The 17,516-nt window shown below is 57.8% G+C and overlaps 1 protein-coding gene across 1 annotated transcript; it reads right to left on the bottom strand.

Moving 5' to 3' along the window:
- Window positions 1-343: 343 nt before the first annotated feature.
- TCF25 (transcription factor 25) lies at window positions 344-16,833 on the bottom strand. The gene is made up of 18 exons (XM_038148446.1): window positions 16,611-16,833; window positions 15,266-15,460; window positions 13,846-13,920; window positions 12,047-12,168; window positions 11,365-11,430; window positions 10,147-10,229; window positions 9,560-9,690; window positions 6,719-6,818; window positions 6,310-6,403; window positions 5,400-5,492; window positions 4,813-4,918; window positions 4,340-4,499; window positions 3,078-3,165; window positions 2,358-2,516; window positions 1,692-1,782; window positions 1,443-1,522; window positions 726-798; window positions 344-587 (listed from the first exon to the last, which is right to left on the bottom strand). The coding sequence occupies exons 1-18, from the start codon at window positions 16,794-16,796 to the stop codon at window positions 426-428; spliced, it is 2,064 nt and encodes a 687-aa protein (XP_038004374.1). The 5' UTR covers window positions 16,797-16,833; the 3' UTR covers window positions 344-425.
- Window positions 16,834-17,516: the final 683 nt, after the last annotated feature.

Here is a 17,516-nt window from a genome sequence, read left to right as displayed (position 1 = left end):
TGGAAGGTTCAGTGTAGTGAAGGTGCAGAGTATTTTGTGGAGGGAAGGAAGCTCCACGCTATGGGAAGCACAAAGGAGCTGAAGAAGAGGGCAGTAAAACCCCTCTGGGAATTAAGGACAAGAGAGAACAGGGAGGGGAATAGGATGGAAATTGTGTGTGGAGGAGGCCAGAAGGGGACTAAGCTGCCATGGGGACAGGGGACAGCTGCTGTCGATTAGCTTGGACATGCTCAGACAGCCCTTGTCCCCTGTTGAGAGAGGGGCCCTGGACAAGGCCCACGGCTGCGGCTTCAGCCCCCCTCCCCGGATGGAGACCCCCTCCTCAGAAGAGCCCAGTCCCTCAGCGAGTCCATTGGTGTGACTTTATTGGAGTGCGACACGAATCGGGGGTGACGCCCGAGGGTCTGGGGAGGGACAGCCCGGGCTCAATCCCAGTCGCCGTCGCCCTCGGGATTGTCGTCGCGGGGGGGCTCCTGGAACTGGATGTTGGCCAGCATGTCCCGCATGGCCGCCATCAGCCTGTTCACCCCCTGGTTGAGGTCCTGCGCCGCCCCGGCCTCGTCGTCCCCGTCGTGCCGGATGTCCCCCTACGAGAGAGCAGCACTGCGGTGGCAGGGACAGGGACAACGCCGGTGCCAAATCAGCAGCAGCAGGCTGCCAGCAGCGGCTCCTGGAGCAGGAACGCCATGGGGGAACGGTGCCGCCAAATCCCAGCCTGCACTCACCTGCAAGTTAAAATTTGGCAACAGCGAGCGGAAGAAGAGGGATAAAGTGCTTTCGTTGGAGGGATGGCTCGTCCTGGAAGACACAAGTGGCACCATGGTGAAGGTACAGCTCAGTTTGTGACTCCTCACGGGGATGTGGGCGGTGCTGGGAGAACCACGGTGCTGCTGGAATCAGCCCTGAGGGAGGGAACTGGGGAGCTCCAATGGGATTCTGAATTCAGGCAACTCTGAGAAGCAACTCTGAGCAAACTGGCCATTAAGAGCACAACCAAGGCCAGGCTGGAAGGGGCCTGGAGCAGCCTGATCTACTGGAAAGTGTCTCTGCCCATAGCAGGGGGTAGAATGAGATGAGCTTTAAGGTCCTTTGAACCCAAACCATTCCAGGACTCCATGATCCTACCAGCTCTGCTCCGAGTGGATTGGTGTGGAACACACACACGGCATCACCCCAACACCAGGACTGGCTGTATTTAAACTTCCATCTACCCCAAACCCTCCCAGTCAGCCGTGGCCTGGGTTTTCCCTAGCTTTTGCCCTGTGGCTGGGAATGGCCAGTGGTGGGGAAGCAGCAGGACCAGTCCAGCCTGTAGCTCTGCCTGCCTGGAGCACCACAGCTCCTCCTGTGCCGTGGAGGAGGATGCCAGCACCGAGTGCCCGCGTGCAGCCTGCCTGGGGCTGAGGGAACAGGGCTGGCTGTGCCAGCGCAGGAGCTGGTACCTTTCCGGGCGGGTGTAGGAAACAATGGAATCCAGAGGAGGAAGGGGGTCAAACCCCATCACTGGCTGGGAGGTCACCTCCTGCAGGGAGAGGAGAAAGGAGGGATGAAGGAGAAAGGAGGGATGAAGGCTGTGCATCCAGCAGCAGCAAACACCGGCGCCCACAGAAGCCGTGAGTGACAGGGGTTAGGATGGGCCCAGCAGGGACACAAGTGCCACCACAGCCCCTGTGCCCCATCAGGCCCCTCACCAGAGGCAGGGCTGCCGTGGCCTCCTTCATCTCCGAGAGGATGATGTGCCGGTAGATGTTCCTGGGAGCGCTCTGGTACCGGATCTTCCTCCTGAGGCGGGGAGGGGACACAGCAGTGAGCCCTGAGCAGGCACATTCCCATTTCTGCTGCTCCAGGTGCAGTGTCAGCAGCTTCCCTGGCTCTGGGGGACAAGGCCATATTGGATGGAGCTGGCTTAGAGCGAGCCAAAGGGGGTGGGAGCTGCTGAGCTCTGAAGAAAGAGCAGAGAGCTCAGGAATGAGCAGATTGACCTTGGTTCAGGACACCTGATGGCTCTCTCCTGTTTCTCAGCACTGGGAAGTGTTTCTAAGCTCTCACCTGCCCTGTGTGGCTATCCCTGCCCTTCCAGGCCACCCCTCCACCCTGTCCAGGATGTTTCCAGGGTACAGGTGACAGCCAAGCCTGGGGAAGGCAGCGCAGGAGATGCAGTGCAGGTTCAGCTCTACATTCCCATTTGTGAAAAGCATGGAAGAGCCACTGCCTTCCTGGCCCCATGCTGTGACCCTCAGCATCAGACCAGCAGCTGTGGGGCTCTGAGCCCTGTCTCAGACACTGGAACTGCTGCTGCTCAGGACAGATCCTCTGTCCCTGGCACAGGAACCCTGCCCTCCACCCTCTGTGCTCACTTGTGCTCGGCCTCCTGCACCAGCGCGTCCCGGGCGTCCACCATGCGCAGAACCTCGTGGACGTGGGGCTCCAGCCAGGCCATGACAGCCGGGTCCTTCCACAGGGCGTGTGTCCTGCCCACGTACAGGGACGTCAGCTGGTTCAGGGCGGGCGACTGGCTGTGGGAGATGGCTGTTACTCACGGCACCCTCCTCCTCCTCCTGCTCCTCACGGGATGGTGAGGGCTCAGCTCTGTGCTGGCCTTCGGTGTGGGAACACGAGAGGACTCGCAGGCTCCTGCCCGGATACTGCCATCCACCTTCACCAGAACTTCTGCCTCCACCTATTTTTAGGCTAAGCAGAGCCATGAAATGAGGAAATACTGCCCTGGCCTGAGGGAGAGCCTTCGCACGCTGAGGAAGAGACCACGTGTCAAGGGAAGGCAGACTGGTTGGAGACAGCCTGCCCTGGGAGGACACACGCGTCGCTCTCCCTCCCTGTGCACACCAACAGGCTCTGGGGTGAACTTCTGACCCGTCCACCTTGAGCTGAGGTGGGTCTGTCAGCCCGATCCCAAGGCCATTATGGAAATCCATTATCAAAAGGATTATCAAATGAGGCATTACCAAATGAGCCTACTCAGGGAACCCAAACAAGCTCCTCCATTAGCTGTCTGAGCACGCAAGATCCCCGCCGCCGGCAAAATCGATCCCTTTGCTGAGAACATCTCCAGGCCTTACCTGATCTGGGCATTCAGCCCAAAGAAGGGGTGGGAGGCGACCCTGGCATCAGGCTGCACACTGCAGTGATCCAACAGCGGCATCAGAACTGCAAGACAAAGGCAGAGAACTCATCTGGACCTGCTGGTAAGGGGCAGCATAGGGTGGGGTCACCCTCTACTCCTCAGGGCCAGAACCCCCCAGGGCACCAACAAGGACACAAGGAGGGGGGGAGGACACTGCTGGTCCCTGTGCTCACAAGGGCATTATTTCAGTCACCCCAACGAGCAGACTAAAAGATGTTTCCAGCCCCCACAAACTGAATCTCTGTTGGAGAGCTGGTTCTTCCTGCTGCACACACCCTCTCCTGGGCCCGAGGGCTGTGTGCTCCTTTCATGGACAGCAGCACCCACAGGATGAAAGGGAGAGTGATGGGCACCCATGGGGAGAGCACATCCAAAACAGAGCTGTGCCTCGGAGGGAGAGCCAAGGAGACTGGCTTGTCCTTGCTCCGGGCAGCCCCGAGGAGGTGAGGCATCTCCCTGCTCCAATATTCCAGCTCTCACCCCTGACCATTGCTGGTGGAGGAGCAGCGGCTGCTCTGGGAAGGGAGGACAGAATCGTGGAACCACAGAACTGAAAGGCTGGAAAAGCCTCTAAGATCACTGATCCCAACCATTCCCACAGCACTGCCAAGGCCACCCCTAACCCCTGTCCTCAGGTGCCATGTCCACAGTCCCTCCAGGACTGGGGACTCCACCACTGCCCCGGGCAGCTGTGCCAGGGCTGGACAACACTTCTGGGGAAGGAATTGTTCCAAATACCAAACTTTGAGGCTGTTTCCTCTTGTCCTGTCCCTGTTCCCTGGGAGCAGAGCCTGACCCCTCTGACTGCCCCCTCCTGTCAGGGAGTTGTGCAGGGCCAGAAGACCCCCTGAGCCTCCTTTTCTCTAGGATGAGCCCCCCAGCTGTCTCAGCTGCTCCTGATGCTCCAGCCCCTTCTGCAGCTCTGTTCCCTTTCCCAGACACGCTCCAGCCCCTCAGTGTCGGTGCTGGGGTGAGGAGCCCAGAACTGCACTCTCCCCAGCACGCTGGGCACAGGCACTGCCCGACGCTTCCGCTCTGACTCAGGGCTCCCTCCCCAAAGGCCCTTGGCAAATTCCTGCCTCTGCAGCCTGCCGGGAATGCAGTCCCGCCTGCCGGGAACGCAGCCCCGGCTCTCCCAGGGGAGGACAGCGACAAAGCCCTCAGCGAGGATGGCCTCACCAGAGGGGACAGACTCACCGCTTGGGAACATGATGAGTGCGAGCTGGATGAGCCGGGCCGCTCGCTCCCGGGCCTGGCTCCGCTCCAGCTCCGGGCGCTCTTCCTGCTGGCTCAGGAAGAAATAGGCCAGTGGCACCGAGAAGGCAAAATTGGGCAGCTGGGACAGATTCCGGTGACTCTGCAGGATCAGGGACAGAGATGTACCGAGAAGTGATGCTGTGCAGCAGAGCTGGGCTCTGCGGGGTCAGGGCTCTGCCTGCTGGGGTTAAGTGAGCTCCCAGCAGCTGGCTCCGTGCCCCCACAGCTGAGTGAGCGATTCTGAGTTCTCACAACTGTTTGCAGGACCCAAGGATTACAGGAACCAACAGCCCAGCCTTTATGGATCGTTCCAATGCCGCTGGGATGGCAGCTGGGCTGTGAGATCCCCTCCAAAGGGTTCACCTGGTGGGGAGCACCCCAGGCACCCATCCCCTCACCTGCTGGCCACTCACCTCCCACTCCTGGAAGAGGCGGGTCAGGAAGGTGTATTCCCTGGCCCGCAGGGACAGGAAGTCGATCAGCAGCAGCACACAGAGAGGGTCATTCTCAGGATCAAGGCTTGGGAGCAGGGGGAGAGAACAAACTCAGTGTCACCACAGCTGAGAGAGCTGCCCTGATTTCTGAGTCAAACGGCCTCTCCCAGTGACATCCAGTGACTCAGCAAGTGGAGAGAGCAGGAACACGGTCGCTCCCGCATGGCCAGCGGGATGACAGAGTGGTGCTCTGTGTCCCTACAGAGGGGACAGGCCCCTGCCACCACCCAGGAGAAGGATCAGTGGCCACAAACTGAGTGGGCTGAAGCCACTGGCACACTTTGCTCTGCTGAGCCTCCAAGCTCAGCCCCAGTTTGGCAGTCACAGGCCACCCAGGGCCCCTCCTCACCCACCACCTCTCCAAGGGCACCAGTACAACCCCAGCACAGACCCGTGCAGCTCTAAGGGGTGGGGATGAGCCCACACCAAACCCAGGAGCAGCAGAACCTGTGTGGGGTGACTGTCCCCCTAAACCCAGACACTCCACCCTCGGTGGAGGCACCCACCTCAGGATGAGCTTGCAGAACTCCAGGGCTGTGCGGGGACAGCCCCTCTTCTCCAGGAACATCAGGTGCTTGAAGAGAGCCAGGAAGAAAGCCCTGCATGGGGAACAGCAGCAGGACTTAGAGGCCAGATGTGGAAAAAAGTAGTTTGTGCCACTCAAAATAGGGGACGCAGTCATCAAGAGCTCCACACCCTCAAACATCACGTTGTGGTGTGGCATGGGGTGCCACAGACCCCCTCCCATGCTCCCATCTCTTGTTTTTGTTATCTTTTTGTGCAAGAACAGGGACAGAAAACTCACAACCTGCTCTGGAGACTGGGACCAAGACAAGCAAATCCCCCAAATCCACATGCTGCCTTGTCCCAGGGGTGTGGGGACAGTGACACAGAGTGGGGAGGCCCAACACCTGAACTGGTGATACAGGTCACTGATGGCACAAAGTATGTCAGCCAGAGGGACTGAAATGTGAGCACCCTCCAGGTACAGCAGTTTGGGAGAGATGGCTTGGGTCAGCTGACTGGAAAATTCCCAGAATAAAGTCACCTTTCCCAGCAGCTGCAGAGCTGGAGTTACATAAAGATCCAGGCTGGGAGGAGTGTGAGTGCTGGGGGTGATGGCTGCAAACACACAGCAAGGATTTTTGAGACCATTTTGGGCTAAGGAGTACTAATGGCACGAGAAGGATGTGACAGGGAGGGACAGTTCCTACTGCAGGAAGGTGTCCCTTGGGAAAAGGGATGCTTTGTGCAGAAGCTTCCATGCACGAGCTGCCTGTGCTCCAGCACCGTCCCAGGAGCCCCCAGCAGAAAGGGACACTCAGGGGTCTCCCTGGATGAGCAGCAGTGGTGAATCTGGGTGGCTGTGGCCAGAGGGGCTCCAGCTGAGCCCCCCAGCTGCCCAGCCCTGCTCACCTGTTCTCTGGGCGCCGGTAGTCCAGCCTGCAGGCCCCGCTGGTGAGGCTGAACACGGGGTGGAAGGCGCACTCCAGGCTGTACAGCGCCCGCTCTGGGGACAGCAAGGCCAGTGTCAGGGACAGGACAGGGACACCAGCCCAGCACAGCACTGCCCAGCACTCGGTTTAGCCCAAAAGAGAGGAAACCAGCTCATTCCCAGCCCAGCCAGGCACGAAGTCACTTCACACAATGTGGTGGCAACAGGTACCAGGGCAGTGAGCACCTCCACGTTAGATCACACTCTGGGTGGGAAAAGGAACCATTCTGGGATTGAGGTTGGTCCAGGAAAAGCCAAGCTCCTGCCCTCCACTGCCCCTGCCAGGGAAGGGTTTCACACCAACACATCTGCTCCTCACCTCACGCTTACCTATGAGATCCCGGGCCATCTCCTGGTCCTCCTGCATGCGGCACACGTCGCTGAGCTGCAGGAGGGAGTCCACGTGGTAGGGGTTCATCTGGAGCAGCAGCTGCACGAGAGCATTGCAAAGACTCTGTGTCATTACCAGTGCCTCAGGACTGACCCAGGTACCTCCCAGCAGCCAGCTGTGTGGCACACAATGCCAAGAGCTCCTTAATCCCACCCTGCCACAGCCATCCCCACGCTGGAAGGGCACAGGGAGCTCTGTCCCCACCACGTGCAGGATGGGAGCCCTCAAAGGCAGCCTCCCTAGGGCAGCTCCCTCCCAGCTTTTCCAGCAGAGCCATGCCAGGCCTTTGCTCATCTTCACTGTCCTCCTCCAGATGTCTCCCAGCTCCTCCATTTCCTTGGAAAGGAGAGAATGAGATGCAGGCACTGTTACAGGTTTGGGGTTTTTTATCTATCCCTCAACACTTCTGAGCATCTGATCAGGTTCTGCATCCTCTGGATACTGAGAGGACATTTGGACACATCCATTACAAATCCAGGAATCAGCAGCAGTAATGGATAATAACAATGAATAAATATTTACTTCCAGGCTTCGGAAGAGAAGTTTAATCTAAAAACTTTCTCAATTCACTAATTATATTACAAATAGGCTTTTCTCAAGTACCTAAAACCTCAGTTCAGTAAAAAATACTGAAGCTACAAATCTTCTCACAGTTCAGTCTGGGGATTTTTTTTTCCTCCTAAAACTGAAAAAATAAAGCCTCCAAAGCTCCAAAAGTTTCCATCTGCAGGGTGGGGACCCGTGGGACCACCAACAGCACAAAGACTGGATGTTCCAGGCTGGCCCAGCCCAGCCTGGAGCCACTTGCCTGATGCTTAACCTCTTCCTTAAGGGGTAAAACTCTTAAGCTCCTTCCCAGTCCACTTTTTGGGGGGACATGGAGCACTGTGATGGGAAAAAAGCCAAGAAAAGGTCACCAAGGGTGACCTTTGAACCTACCAGTAAGTGCAGATAAAACGCTCACTGAACAAGAGGCTCCCCAAAAGTGATGTTTTATGTGCTGAAACAACAAAGCAGAGCTGGGCTCCAGATATGCCAGGACTGGGGTGACCATGGACAAACTGTCTGGAATTGCCAAACCCATCTGTAAGATCTCACCCTTGACAGAAAAGAGGAAGGCTTCAAGCGGTATAAATGTCCTCAAATTTAGCCAGACTCCCTAAGAGGGTCAGAGCTTCCAGATTAAAACACCATGGAAAGCCTGTCCTGTGAGGGGACTGAGCTTGAGCTGTCCTTAGGACACACTGCTGCACAGGAATTACCTTGGCTCACTTAATCCAAATCCCTCAATCCAGGCAGAACTGCTGAGCTGGAGAGAGCCCCGCTGCCCTGAGCCGAGGGTGGGAAAGCAGAAGGAAGTAAACTTTATTTAGCAGACAATGGGCTCTTTAAAGAACATCTCCAGGGCATGTATCCCAGCTCATGTGGCCAGACCTTTCAGAGAAACATCCCTCAGTTATGGTTTAGCTGGGTGCAGAGCAATTTTGCTGTTGCTTATCACTCCAAACTATAAATGTTACTATACAGCTTAATGAGCTCGGACACGCATGAAGGACTCCCAACACAAAAGCCTGTTTTGCTGAAATACCAAGAAAAGACACATTTTTCATCCTTGCAGGAGTTTATAAATAGAACAGCTGTTAGATTGGATTGCCAGTTCACCATGGGTTTATACAATATTCCTCCTTTCCCAGCGAAGAGCTGAGACAAGGGGGCTTTGTTCCCACCCTTCCAGCCAAACGGACAGTTCCTGTGGGTTCCTCTCTCAGAAGGTGACCTGGCACGTGCTTGGCAGAGCCACCAAGGCTCAGCCACCAGCCCTCCTCTGCACCCAGGAGGTCGCTGGTTAACAAGGTGACAGCACAACTCAGCACTCAGTGCTGCCTCTCCCCACACAGAGGATCTACGGTCCAAATAAGTCCTAACAGCCCAAACAAGAAATAAATAATCCAAGGCTCTGCAGAGGGATCTGGACAGGATGGATCAAGAGGATGAAGACAGAGAGATGAAGGTCAACATGGTGACATGCTGGGTCCTGCATGTGGGTCACATCGACCCCATGAATGAAACAGGCTGGGGGAAAGGTGGCTGGGAAAGGACCTGGGGGTGCAGGAGACAGTGGAGGGACAAGATCCCAGGTGGGCACCTGGCCTGTGTCAGCAGTGTGGCCACAGCACCAGGGCAGTGCTCACCCCCTGTGCTGGCACTGCTGGGGCACTTCCAACCCTGGGGTCAGTTCTGGGCCCCTCACCCCAACACAAACATCAAGGGGCTGCAGCATGCCCAGGGAAGGGCAGTGGAGCTGGAAAAGGGTCTGGAGCAGCAGAAACAGCAGAGGGAGCTGGGGGGGTTCAGCCTGGAGAAAAGGAGGCTCAGGAGGAACCTTCTGGCTCTGCACAACTCCCTGACAGGAGGGGACAGCCAGAGGAACCTGGGCTCTGCTCCCAGGGAACAGGGACAGGACAAGAGGAAACAGCTTCAAGCTGTGACAGAGGAGATTCAGGTTGAATATCTGGAACAACTCCTTCCCCAGAAGTGGTGTCCAGCCCTGCCCCCAGTCTGCCCAGAGCAGGGTGAATTCCCCATCCTCGGAGGGATTTAAAAGCTGTGTAGATGTGGCACCTGGGGACATGGGCTGGGGTGGCTGTGGCAGTGCTGGGAGAACAGCTGGCTTAGAGGCTTTTCCAACCCAAATGATTCCACTGGAATGCACCAGCCCAACCTCCCAGGGCAAGGGGCTGGGGGAACACAGGGGGAACAGCAGGACCAACCCAACGTACCACGATGTTGTTGGGGTCCATGGACTCCACAGCATCCAGGAACTTGAACTGGACCTGCTGGTACTCACGGTGGTGCTCAAAGGTGAAGTGCTGCACCCCCCTCCGGGTGTCCAGCAGCTGCATGGTGATACCTGCAGGGTGCAGGGGAGACCTGGGTACCCCAAGAAAACCTGCTCTGCTCTCTCACAGCATCACTGGGTCCATAGACACACGTGGAAACTAGGAGTTTTCTCCAAGTTTTCTTCCAAGCTTTGGAAACTCCCAGAGAATTCCACTCTTTTCCCCCCGCCATGAGTCCAAGTCTCAAACCCACCCAAAAAGCCCAGGCAGCTCATTCTCCCCAGGGATACTTCTGATTATCCAGCAATTCTGCTGCTAAGATGGGAGCACCCATGCCCTGCTACCTCCAAAAGAGGGGGAAACAAACCCAAATCATAAGGTACAACCCCACAGAGCTCTCTGTTGAGGCAGGAGGTGTATTTCCACCAGCTGAGGAGCAGGTCCCTCTTAGACTCCATGCCCTGAGCAGCATCCGTGTCACAAGGCCCAAGGGCTAGGAGGGCAGGAGGCAGCCCCAAAAGCCTCACCTGTCTTGCTGTAGCGTGGCCAGGTGTTCTTGGGAGCTGTCAGCCACATGCTGCGCACGTACTGCCGCTGCCTCTGCCTCGGCCTGGGGAGAACACACAGGTCACAGCTTCTCTGCACTGACAGCAGCAGGATGAAACCATGTTAAAGGGGAAAATGAGGTCCAACTCCTTCCCCACAGAGAGCTACACAGAGCTGTGCCCAGAGCTCTGCGTTTGCCTTCAAGACACAACACACCTGTGCTCAGGCTCTGCCTTATGTGCACCATCTAGGCCAGCCAGTGCCTCCAGCATCTCCACTGCCAGAGCTTCTCTCCCTGTTTTTGTCCCTGCCAAACCCTCAGCTGCCTCTGTGCTTCAGACAGCTTCCCAGGTCCAATTAGGAGAGCCCCACATCCCTCTGACTCATCTCTCTTCCCAGCAGGGCCTTCAAATGTCCACTGGATTACTTTAAGCTGTACTCAAAAATGCACAGTTTATTGGCTCAGGAGCAAGTCAGGATGAAGGCTCCTCTGAGCGAGTCACACCTCCTCAGGAAGGGATCATAGACTATCCTGAGGTGGAAAAGACCCCCACAGATTATTAAGTCCAACTCCTGGCCCTGCACAGGACAATCCCAAGGAACTGCAGTTTCTTCCTCAAGCACTCCACAGACTCTCTCCCTCCTTCCACCTGCACTGCTCCAAGCTCAGACCGTTCTTGGTTTTCCAACCAGCTCAAGGAAGTGGGGATTTTGTGGATGACAGTGAGCACAGTGCCGTGGATAAATGCAGAGACATCACACCCAGGGAGCAACAGGCTCCCTGGGCCCCTGGATACAAGGGGCATGAGATGCTGAAAGCATTCAGGGCTCACTTTCTGTCCAGAGGCTCTGGAATAGCAACAAGGGATGAATGGTGGAGAAACACACAAAATCTACGTGCCTGCACTCTGTGAACTTGAGTGAAAGGACTTCAATTGGTGGTTTGGAAATAAATGAGAGGGGAAAGGAGCAAAACAAAAAGCAAATGCCAGTAAAAGCCTGGAGAAGTCTTTCCCCACCTTGTACATATTGCAGAAAACATTCCTCTGCACCAATAAGCAACTGCTAAATGAGTAAGACACCCTGAGCCCGGGATTACCTGCCCAGGTGGCACTGGAGACTCCATGAGCCCTGCCAAGGACAGGACAGACACACCTCCTCGGATGTGGAAAGGGTTTATTACCAAATTCTGGACTAACCTCTGGTCCCCGAGCACAGCACGAGCCCCAAAGTATCTCTTCAACTCATTCTCTGGATTCAAGTTTCTGAGAAGGTGGAAAGAAGAAAGAAAAGCTCCATCAGTTAAACAGTGCCACACTCAAGTCTCCATCAACACTCAGCACCCCAAAGTGCCTCTGGAAAACCCCCAAACTGTCACACACTCCCCACTGATCAGACACAGCATGGAGAAAGGAGACTGAATCGGCCAGAACTGGAAGGGAAAGCCCTGCTCCATGGACAGGCTTTCCTCCTGCCCTGCTCCCGAGCTGGGGAATACTGCTGCTGCCCTCTCCAGGGCAGCTGGAGCCTTGGCTGGGATGTTCCTGGGAGAAGCCAGGGCTCGGGAGCACAAGTGAATCCCATGGCAAGCTTTACACACCAGGGCTATTGGCACCTCTGCAGAGGATCTGAGGCTGGAAGGTCCCTCTGGAGACTGGTCCTGCCACCCCTGCAAGCAGGCCTGGCAGCAGAGAATCCCCGTCAGAACCAAACACAGCTCCCAGAGGAGCAGACAGGAGCAGGGATGTGCACAACCGTCCCAACCCCTTCAATCAAGGTGTGGAGCTCCTGGCCAGGTCACATTGGGAAGGTGCCAGCTCTGCTGCTCAGGGAGCAGATGTCCCTCACACCAAGCCAGAGGCGGCTGGGAGCCAGCAGTACCTGTGCTCCACGTAGAGCAGGGGCCGGCTGTCGGTGCTGACCCCGCCCTGGCTCTGCGGGGCCAGCCTGGGCTCCTCGATCCTCTCCAAAAGGCTCTCGATGTCCTCCAGGTCGTTGTCTTCCTTAGGAAAGGAAAAGCCAAGGCATTTGTTACAGGCTGAGTCACAGCAGCCTGCAGGTCACCCAGCACAGATCACACCCAGCTGCCTCCCTCGGTGAGGGGCTGTGGCTCTTCAGAGAACCCAGAATGGTTTAGGTTGGAGGGGACCTTAAAGCTCATCACGTTCCATGTCCCACGGGCAGGGACACCTTCCACTGTCCCAGGGTGCTCCAAGCCCCAGCCAGCCTGGCCTTGGACACTGCCAGGGATCCAGGGGCAGCCACAGCTGCTCCGGGCACTCTGTGCCAGGGCATCACCACTCTCCTCACATGGAAAATTTCCTCCCAATATTCCATCTAACCCTGCCCTCTGATAGTGGGAAGCCATTTCCCCTTGTCCTGACACTGCAGGCCCTTGCCCAAAGATATTTTAAATAACCAGCCTTCACCCTCTACTGTCCATGCAAACACCAATTACTGCTGTGAGCCTCATGACAAGGTCTCGAACACTCACATGACTTTAACCCAAGTCTCCCATTCCCCATTTTCCAACCAGCCCAGGAATCCACCCAGCTGCTCACATCAACAGTTATATAACACTCTAACCCTGATTTCCCTCCACTTTCCCCCAACAAACAGCAAGTGACACATTTCTTACGTGCCCATTTCACATCCTCCTCATGATGTCCATGGGTGGAACACAGAATTCCATTCAGGACACCCAAGCAGCACTGCCAGGCTGCCTTTTCAAGCTAAATTTAGCCCCTGTGCGTGGAGTGTACACAGGAAAGGGGTAATGTGCTCTGCATGGAAGTGCTGGAACAGAGGCTGTATTATCCCTCACTGGCAAACCCAACTGCCTGTGTCTGGGTGTCCCCCCAGCCTCCAGCTGGCACATGTCCCCCTGCTGCTCAGTATTCCTGGCTTGGGAAAGGAAAATGGCTCTCCAAGAGGGTTCTTCAGCTCAGAAACTCACTCCTGAGTGGCAATCCCAGGGAGGAGGTGGCCAGCTGGGTGCTGGCCCTGCTGTCATGGCTCAGCCATTCATTCCAGAATCCGGTGGCTCAGGATGTTGAGCAAAAACTCTCCCTGGAGTGAACAGGGAGGTTGCACTCCATGATCTGGGAGGTCTTTTCCAACCTTAAGGATTCTGTACTTCTGTGCACAGTTCAGACTCAAACCTCACCAGAAAACCAGCTCCCACCTGGAATCTCACTCCTACTGAATTAAGGAGATCAATGACTTTAATCCATCTGCTACTTCCAGCTCTGGGGTCCCCAGCACTGGAGGACATGGAGCTGCTGGAATGAGTCCAGAGAACTGGAATGAGTCCAAGGGCCAGAGCCCCTCTGCTCTGGAGACACCTTAGAGCCCCTTTCAGTGCCTAAAGGGGCTCCAAGAGAGCTGGAGAGGGACTTTGGACAGGGGACAGAGTGACAGGACAGGCTGGACAGGGCTTGGAGCAACCTGGTATGATGGAAGGTCTCCCTACCCATGGCAGGGGATGGAATGAGAAGAGCTTTAAGGTCCCTTCCAATCTAAACTATTCCAGGATTCCACGATCCTAAAGAGGTCTCTTTAAATTTTGAAACTGCCTTGTTTGCCTTGAATCTCTCCTACAGTCACCTCAGAATTCCCACTCTGCCAACCCCACTGGAGGAACCAGGCTGGTCCCTGACTCAGAACACACACAGACATACCACAGTCTCTCCTGCTGAATTTTTCTTGGTTTTCCTTTTCTTTTTTTTCTTCCGTGGCTTGTTACTCGTTGCCAGCTGCAAAGACAAAGGGAAGAGCTGTCAGCATTCCCAGGGGTGCCAGCTCCATGGGAAGAAGAGCATTTCCCACAGGGATCAGCACACTGAGGGTCCTTAAATGAAACCAAAATTCACCCTCTAATGTTTGTTAGTGGGTGGAAGTCAAGACACGTGGAGAAAATGGAAGAAAGCACCAAAGATTCACAAAGGGTTAAACCTCAGCTGACTTTCACATCCATGTCTGAGGCTACAAAACCAGGAGAGAAACAAGTTTAGCTGTGCCAGGTGCGGAGGAAACGCTTCAGCCTCTCTGAGTCCCCAGGATAAGCTGCATTTCTGCTTTTCTGGGGTGCAGGACAGTTCCCAATTTCACTCCCATTTCCACAGAAACCAACACCTGACAAACGTCCCAGTGCCAGAGGTCCCATCTCTCCCCACAGATGCAGCTGCTTCAGCTCAGGATGCTGGGGGCAGTCCCTAACCTGACTGGCACAGCTGGCAAGCACATTTCCAGGGTCTGGCAGGTAACTCAGCAAGGGATCACAGCATCATGGAATGGTTTGGGGTGGAAGTGACCTCAAAGTTTATCCAGTTCCTATCCCCTGCCTAAGCAGGGACACCTTCCAGTAGACCAGGCTGCTCCAAGCCTTGTCCTGGCTCTACCCAGGAGCAGCAGCTGCCTGCCCAGGGCTCCCATGTCCTACCTGGAGCTCTGGGAGCAGCCACAGGTGTGTCCTGCAGTGCTGGCACAGCCAAGTCACCAGGTCAGGACCCCTGGAGCCACTGCTCACACAGGGACTCACTACCCAGAGCACTCACAGCCCCGGGGCTGGCAGAGGCCACTGGCACAGCTGGAATGCACAGACAGTGGACTTTGCTCCTCTGCCACCCAAACCAGGGACACAAACCCCAAACGCACAGCAAACAAGGGAGACCAGGGGCCAACACCCTTTGCTCCCCCAGCCTGTTCTCTGGTGAGATCTGGGCAGGCCTTGCCATAGAAAACTGTTCATTAAATGCCCCTTCCTTACAAAATCCTGCAATGAGACACTTCTGGCTGATACAGACCACGGGAGGAATCTTGATATCCAATGACAACAAATCACCACGGGCAGGAAGAGGTTCAGTATTCAGCTGACCCTGCCTGAAGTCCTCACATCCCCTGCTCCAAAACAAATGCCTCCTGGAGACCCCTCCTCCCTGGCCCAACCTCAGTGCTCACGTGGACACAGCACAACGCCTTCCTCTCTGCAGCTGGAGAACCCCTCTGGATCCTACACACAAACCCAGCCCCCAGCAGCCAAGTGCCCACCCTCCCCAGATGTGAGTCCCCAGGTGAAGCTGTGTCCCTGGCAGCAGTTACCGTCCTGTCTGGCTGCTCAGCCTCCTGTCCCTCTCTCTGTCCATCACCATCTGTCTCCGAAGGGGTCACAGCTCCTCCCTTGCTGCTGTCCCTGCTGCCCTCAGGGCTCCCTCCTGCCGTGTCCTGCTCGCTGAGCCGCGTGTCCGTGTCCGGCCACTCCTCCCCGGCCTCATCCTCCGACTCCTCAGCTGGGATCTGCAAACACAGGGACAAGCTGCAGGGACAGAATCCCCACGGATCTGCTCCCACACTCCTCCTGCAAACAGATGGAGGTGCGGACACCCCTCGTGTCAAGCGTGTCACCCAGAGGCTGCCTGGACAGTCCCAGGCACAGGACCCCTCGATGTGTCCCCTCACACCACGGACTCTTCCAAACCCAGCCTTGCCGCTGCTCACACAGCCAGGCCTCGGGGAAGGACAGGGAATGGCTGGGGCTGGAGCAGGTGTCTGGAGAGCAGGACAGGGCTCTGGCACCCCAAGGACCCAGCAGCGCCAGCAGGGCCCATCTGACATCCAGCACTGGGATCCTGCAGGGCTGGGAAGGTGGCAGGGATGTTCCTAAAAACATTTCCACCGGTCCAGCTCTGACAACATCCAAACCCAGCCCTCCCCAGCCCCTCTCCCAGTTCAGCCCCAGCTGCTGCCCCCCACCCACACCGATCACTCCCACGCCAACCACTGCCATACACACTGTCACCTCTGCCACCCCCACTGCGAGCCCCCCTCAGCCACTGCTCTCTGTTCCCCCCAGTCACCCCCAAAGCCCGTCAGCCTCTGCCCCCAGGTCACTGTCACCTCAGCTGTCCCCCAAGTAAGTGTCCTCAGCAATGTCCCCGACTGCCCACACAGCTGTCTGCCCCAGTCACTGCCCCGCAGTGATCTCCCCAGAAACTATCCCCCAGATGCCCTCCAGTCACTGCCACCTGAGTCCCTGCCACCCCAGAAACTGTCCCCCGAGTCCCTGTCACCCCAGTCACTGTCCCCCAGATGGTTATCCCCCCAGTCACTGTCCCCCGAGTCCCTGCCACCCCAGTCACTGTCCCCCAGATGGTTATCCCCCAATCACTATCCCCCAGATGGTTACCCCCCAGTCACTGTCCCCCGAGTCCCTGCCACCCCAGTCACTGTCCCCCAGATGGTTATCCCCCAGTCACTGTCCCCCGAGTCCCTGCCACCCCAGTCACTGTCCCCCAGATGGTTACCCCAGTCACTGTCCCCCGAGTCCCTGCCCCCCAGTCACTGTCCCCCAGATGGTTATCCCCCAGTCACTGTCCTCCTGGTCCCTGCCACCCCAGCTGCCGCAGCCGCTGCACCCCGGGGCCCCCCGGCTTTTTCCCCCCCTCACCAGCTCGAAGCGGTTGCTGACGGCGGCGCGGGGCGGCCCGCGGGGCCCTTTCCCGGTGGCTGGCGGAGGTCCCCCCTCACGGGCGCGCTCCGGGCCGGGGTCGAGGCCGAGGCCGAGCTCGCCCAGCCCCGGCCCCTCCTGGCCCCGCTGCTCCCCCCGCAGCCGCCTCAGGGCCCGGCGCGACATCGCCCCCGCCCGCTCCGCGCCTGCGCCCGCACTGCGCCTGCGCGCCCGCCCAGCGCCGGGCCCGCCCACCCCCGCCGCGCGCATCCATTGGCTGAGCCTAAGCGGGCCACGCCCCCTGCGCGCCGCGATCTCTGTCGCGCTCCGCGCGTGAAATGTGTCCCGGAGCGGGGACACGGGAAACGGGGAACGGGGAAACGGGGAAACGGGGCAATGGGGAAACGGGGCAACGGGAAACGGGGAAACGGGGAAACGGGGCAATGGGGAAACGGGGCAACGGGAAACGGGAAATGGGGCACGGGTGGGGAACGGGCATGGCCCCGGGACACGGGTGGGTAAAGGGCACGGCCCCGGGACACGGGGAGGGAACGGGGGAACGGCCCCGGGACACGGGTGAGGAAACGGAGCACGGCCCCGGGACACGGGTGGGGAACGGGGCACGGACCCCGGGACACGGGTGAGGAACGGGGGCACGACGGCCCCGGGACACGGGTGAGGAAACGGAGCACGGCCCCGGGACACGGGTGAGGAACGGAGCACGGCCCCGGGACACGGGTGAGGAACGGGGAAACGGCCCCGGGACACGGGTGGGAAACGGGCACGGCCCCGGGACACGGGTGGGGAACGGGGAAACGGCCCCGGGACACGGGTGGAGACCGGGGCACAGGCTGGGAGCGGGCGGGAGTGGGGAGGGGGGCGTGGGAATGGGGAGCGGGGTGTCCC

This window comes from Motacilla alba, chromosome 11 (genome assembly GCF_015832195.1).
Source record: "Motacilla alba alba isolate MOTALB_02 chromosome 11, Motacilla_alba_V1.0_pri, whole genome shotgun sequence".
NCBI lineage: Eukaryota > Metazoa > Chordata > Aves > Passeriformes > Motacillidae > Motacilla > Motacilla alba.
This window is presented reverse-complemented; position numbering and strand designations above follow the sequence as displayed.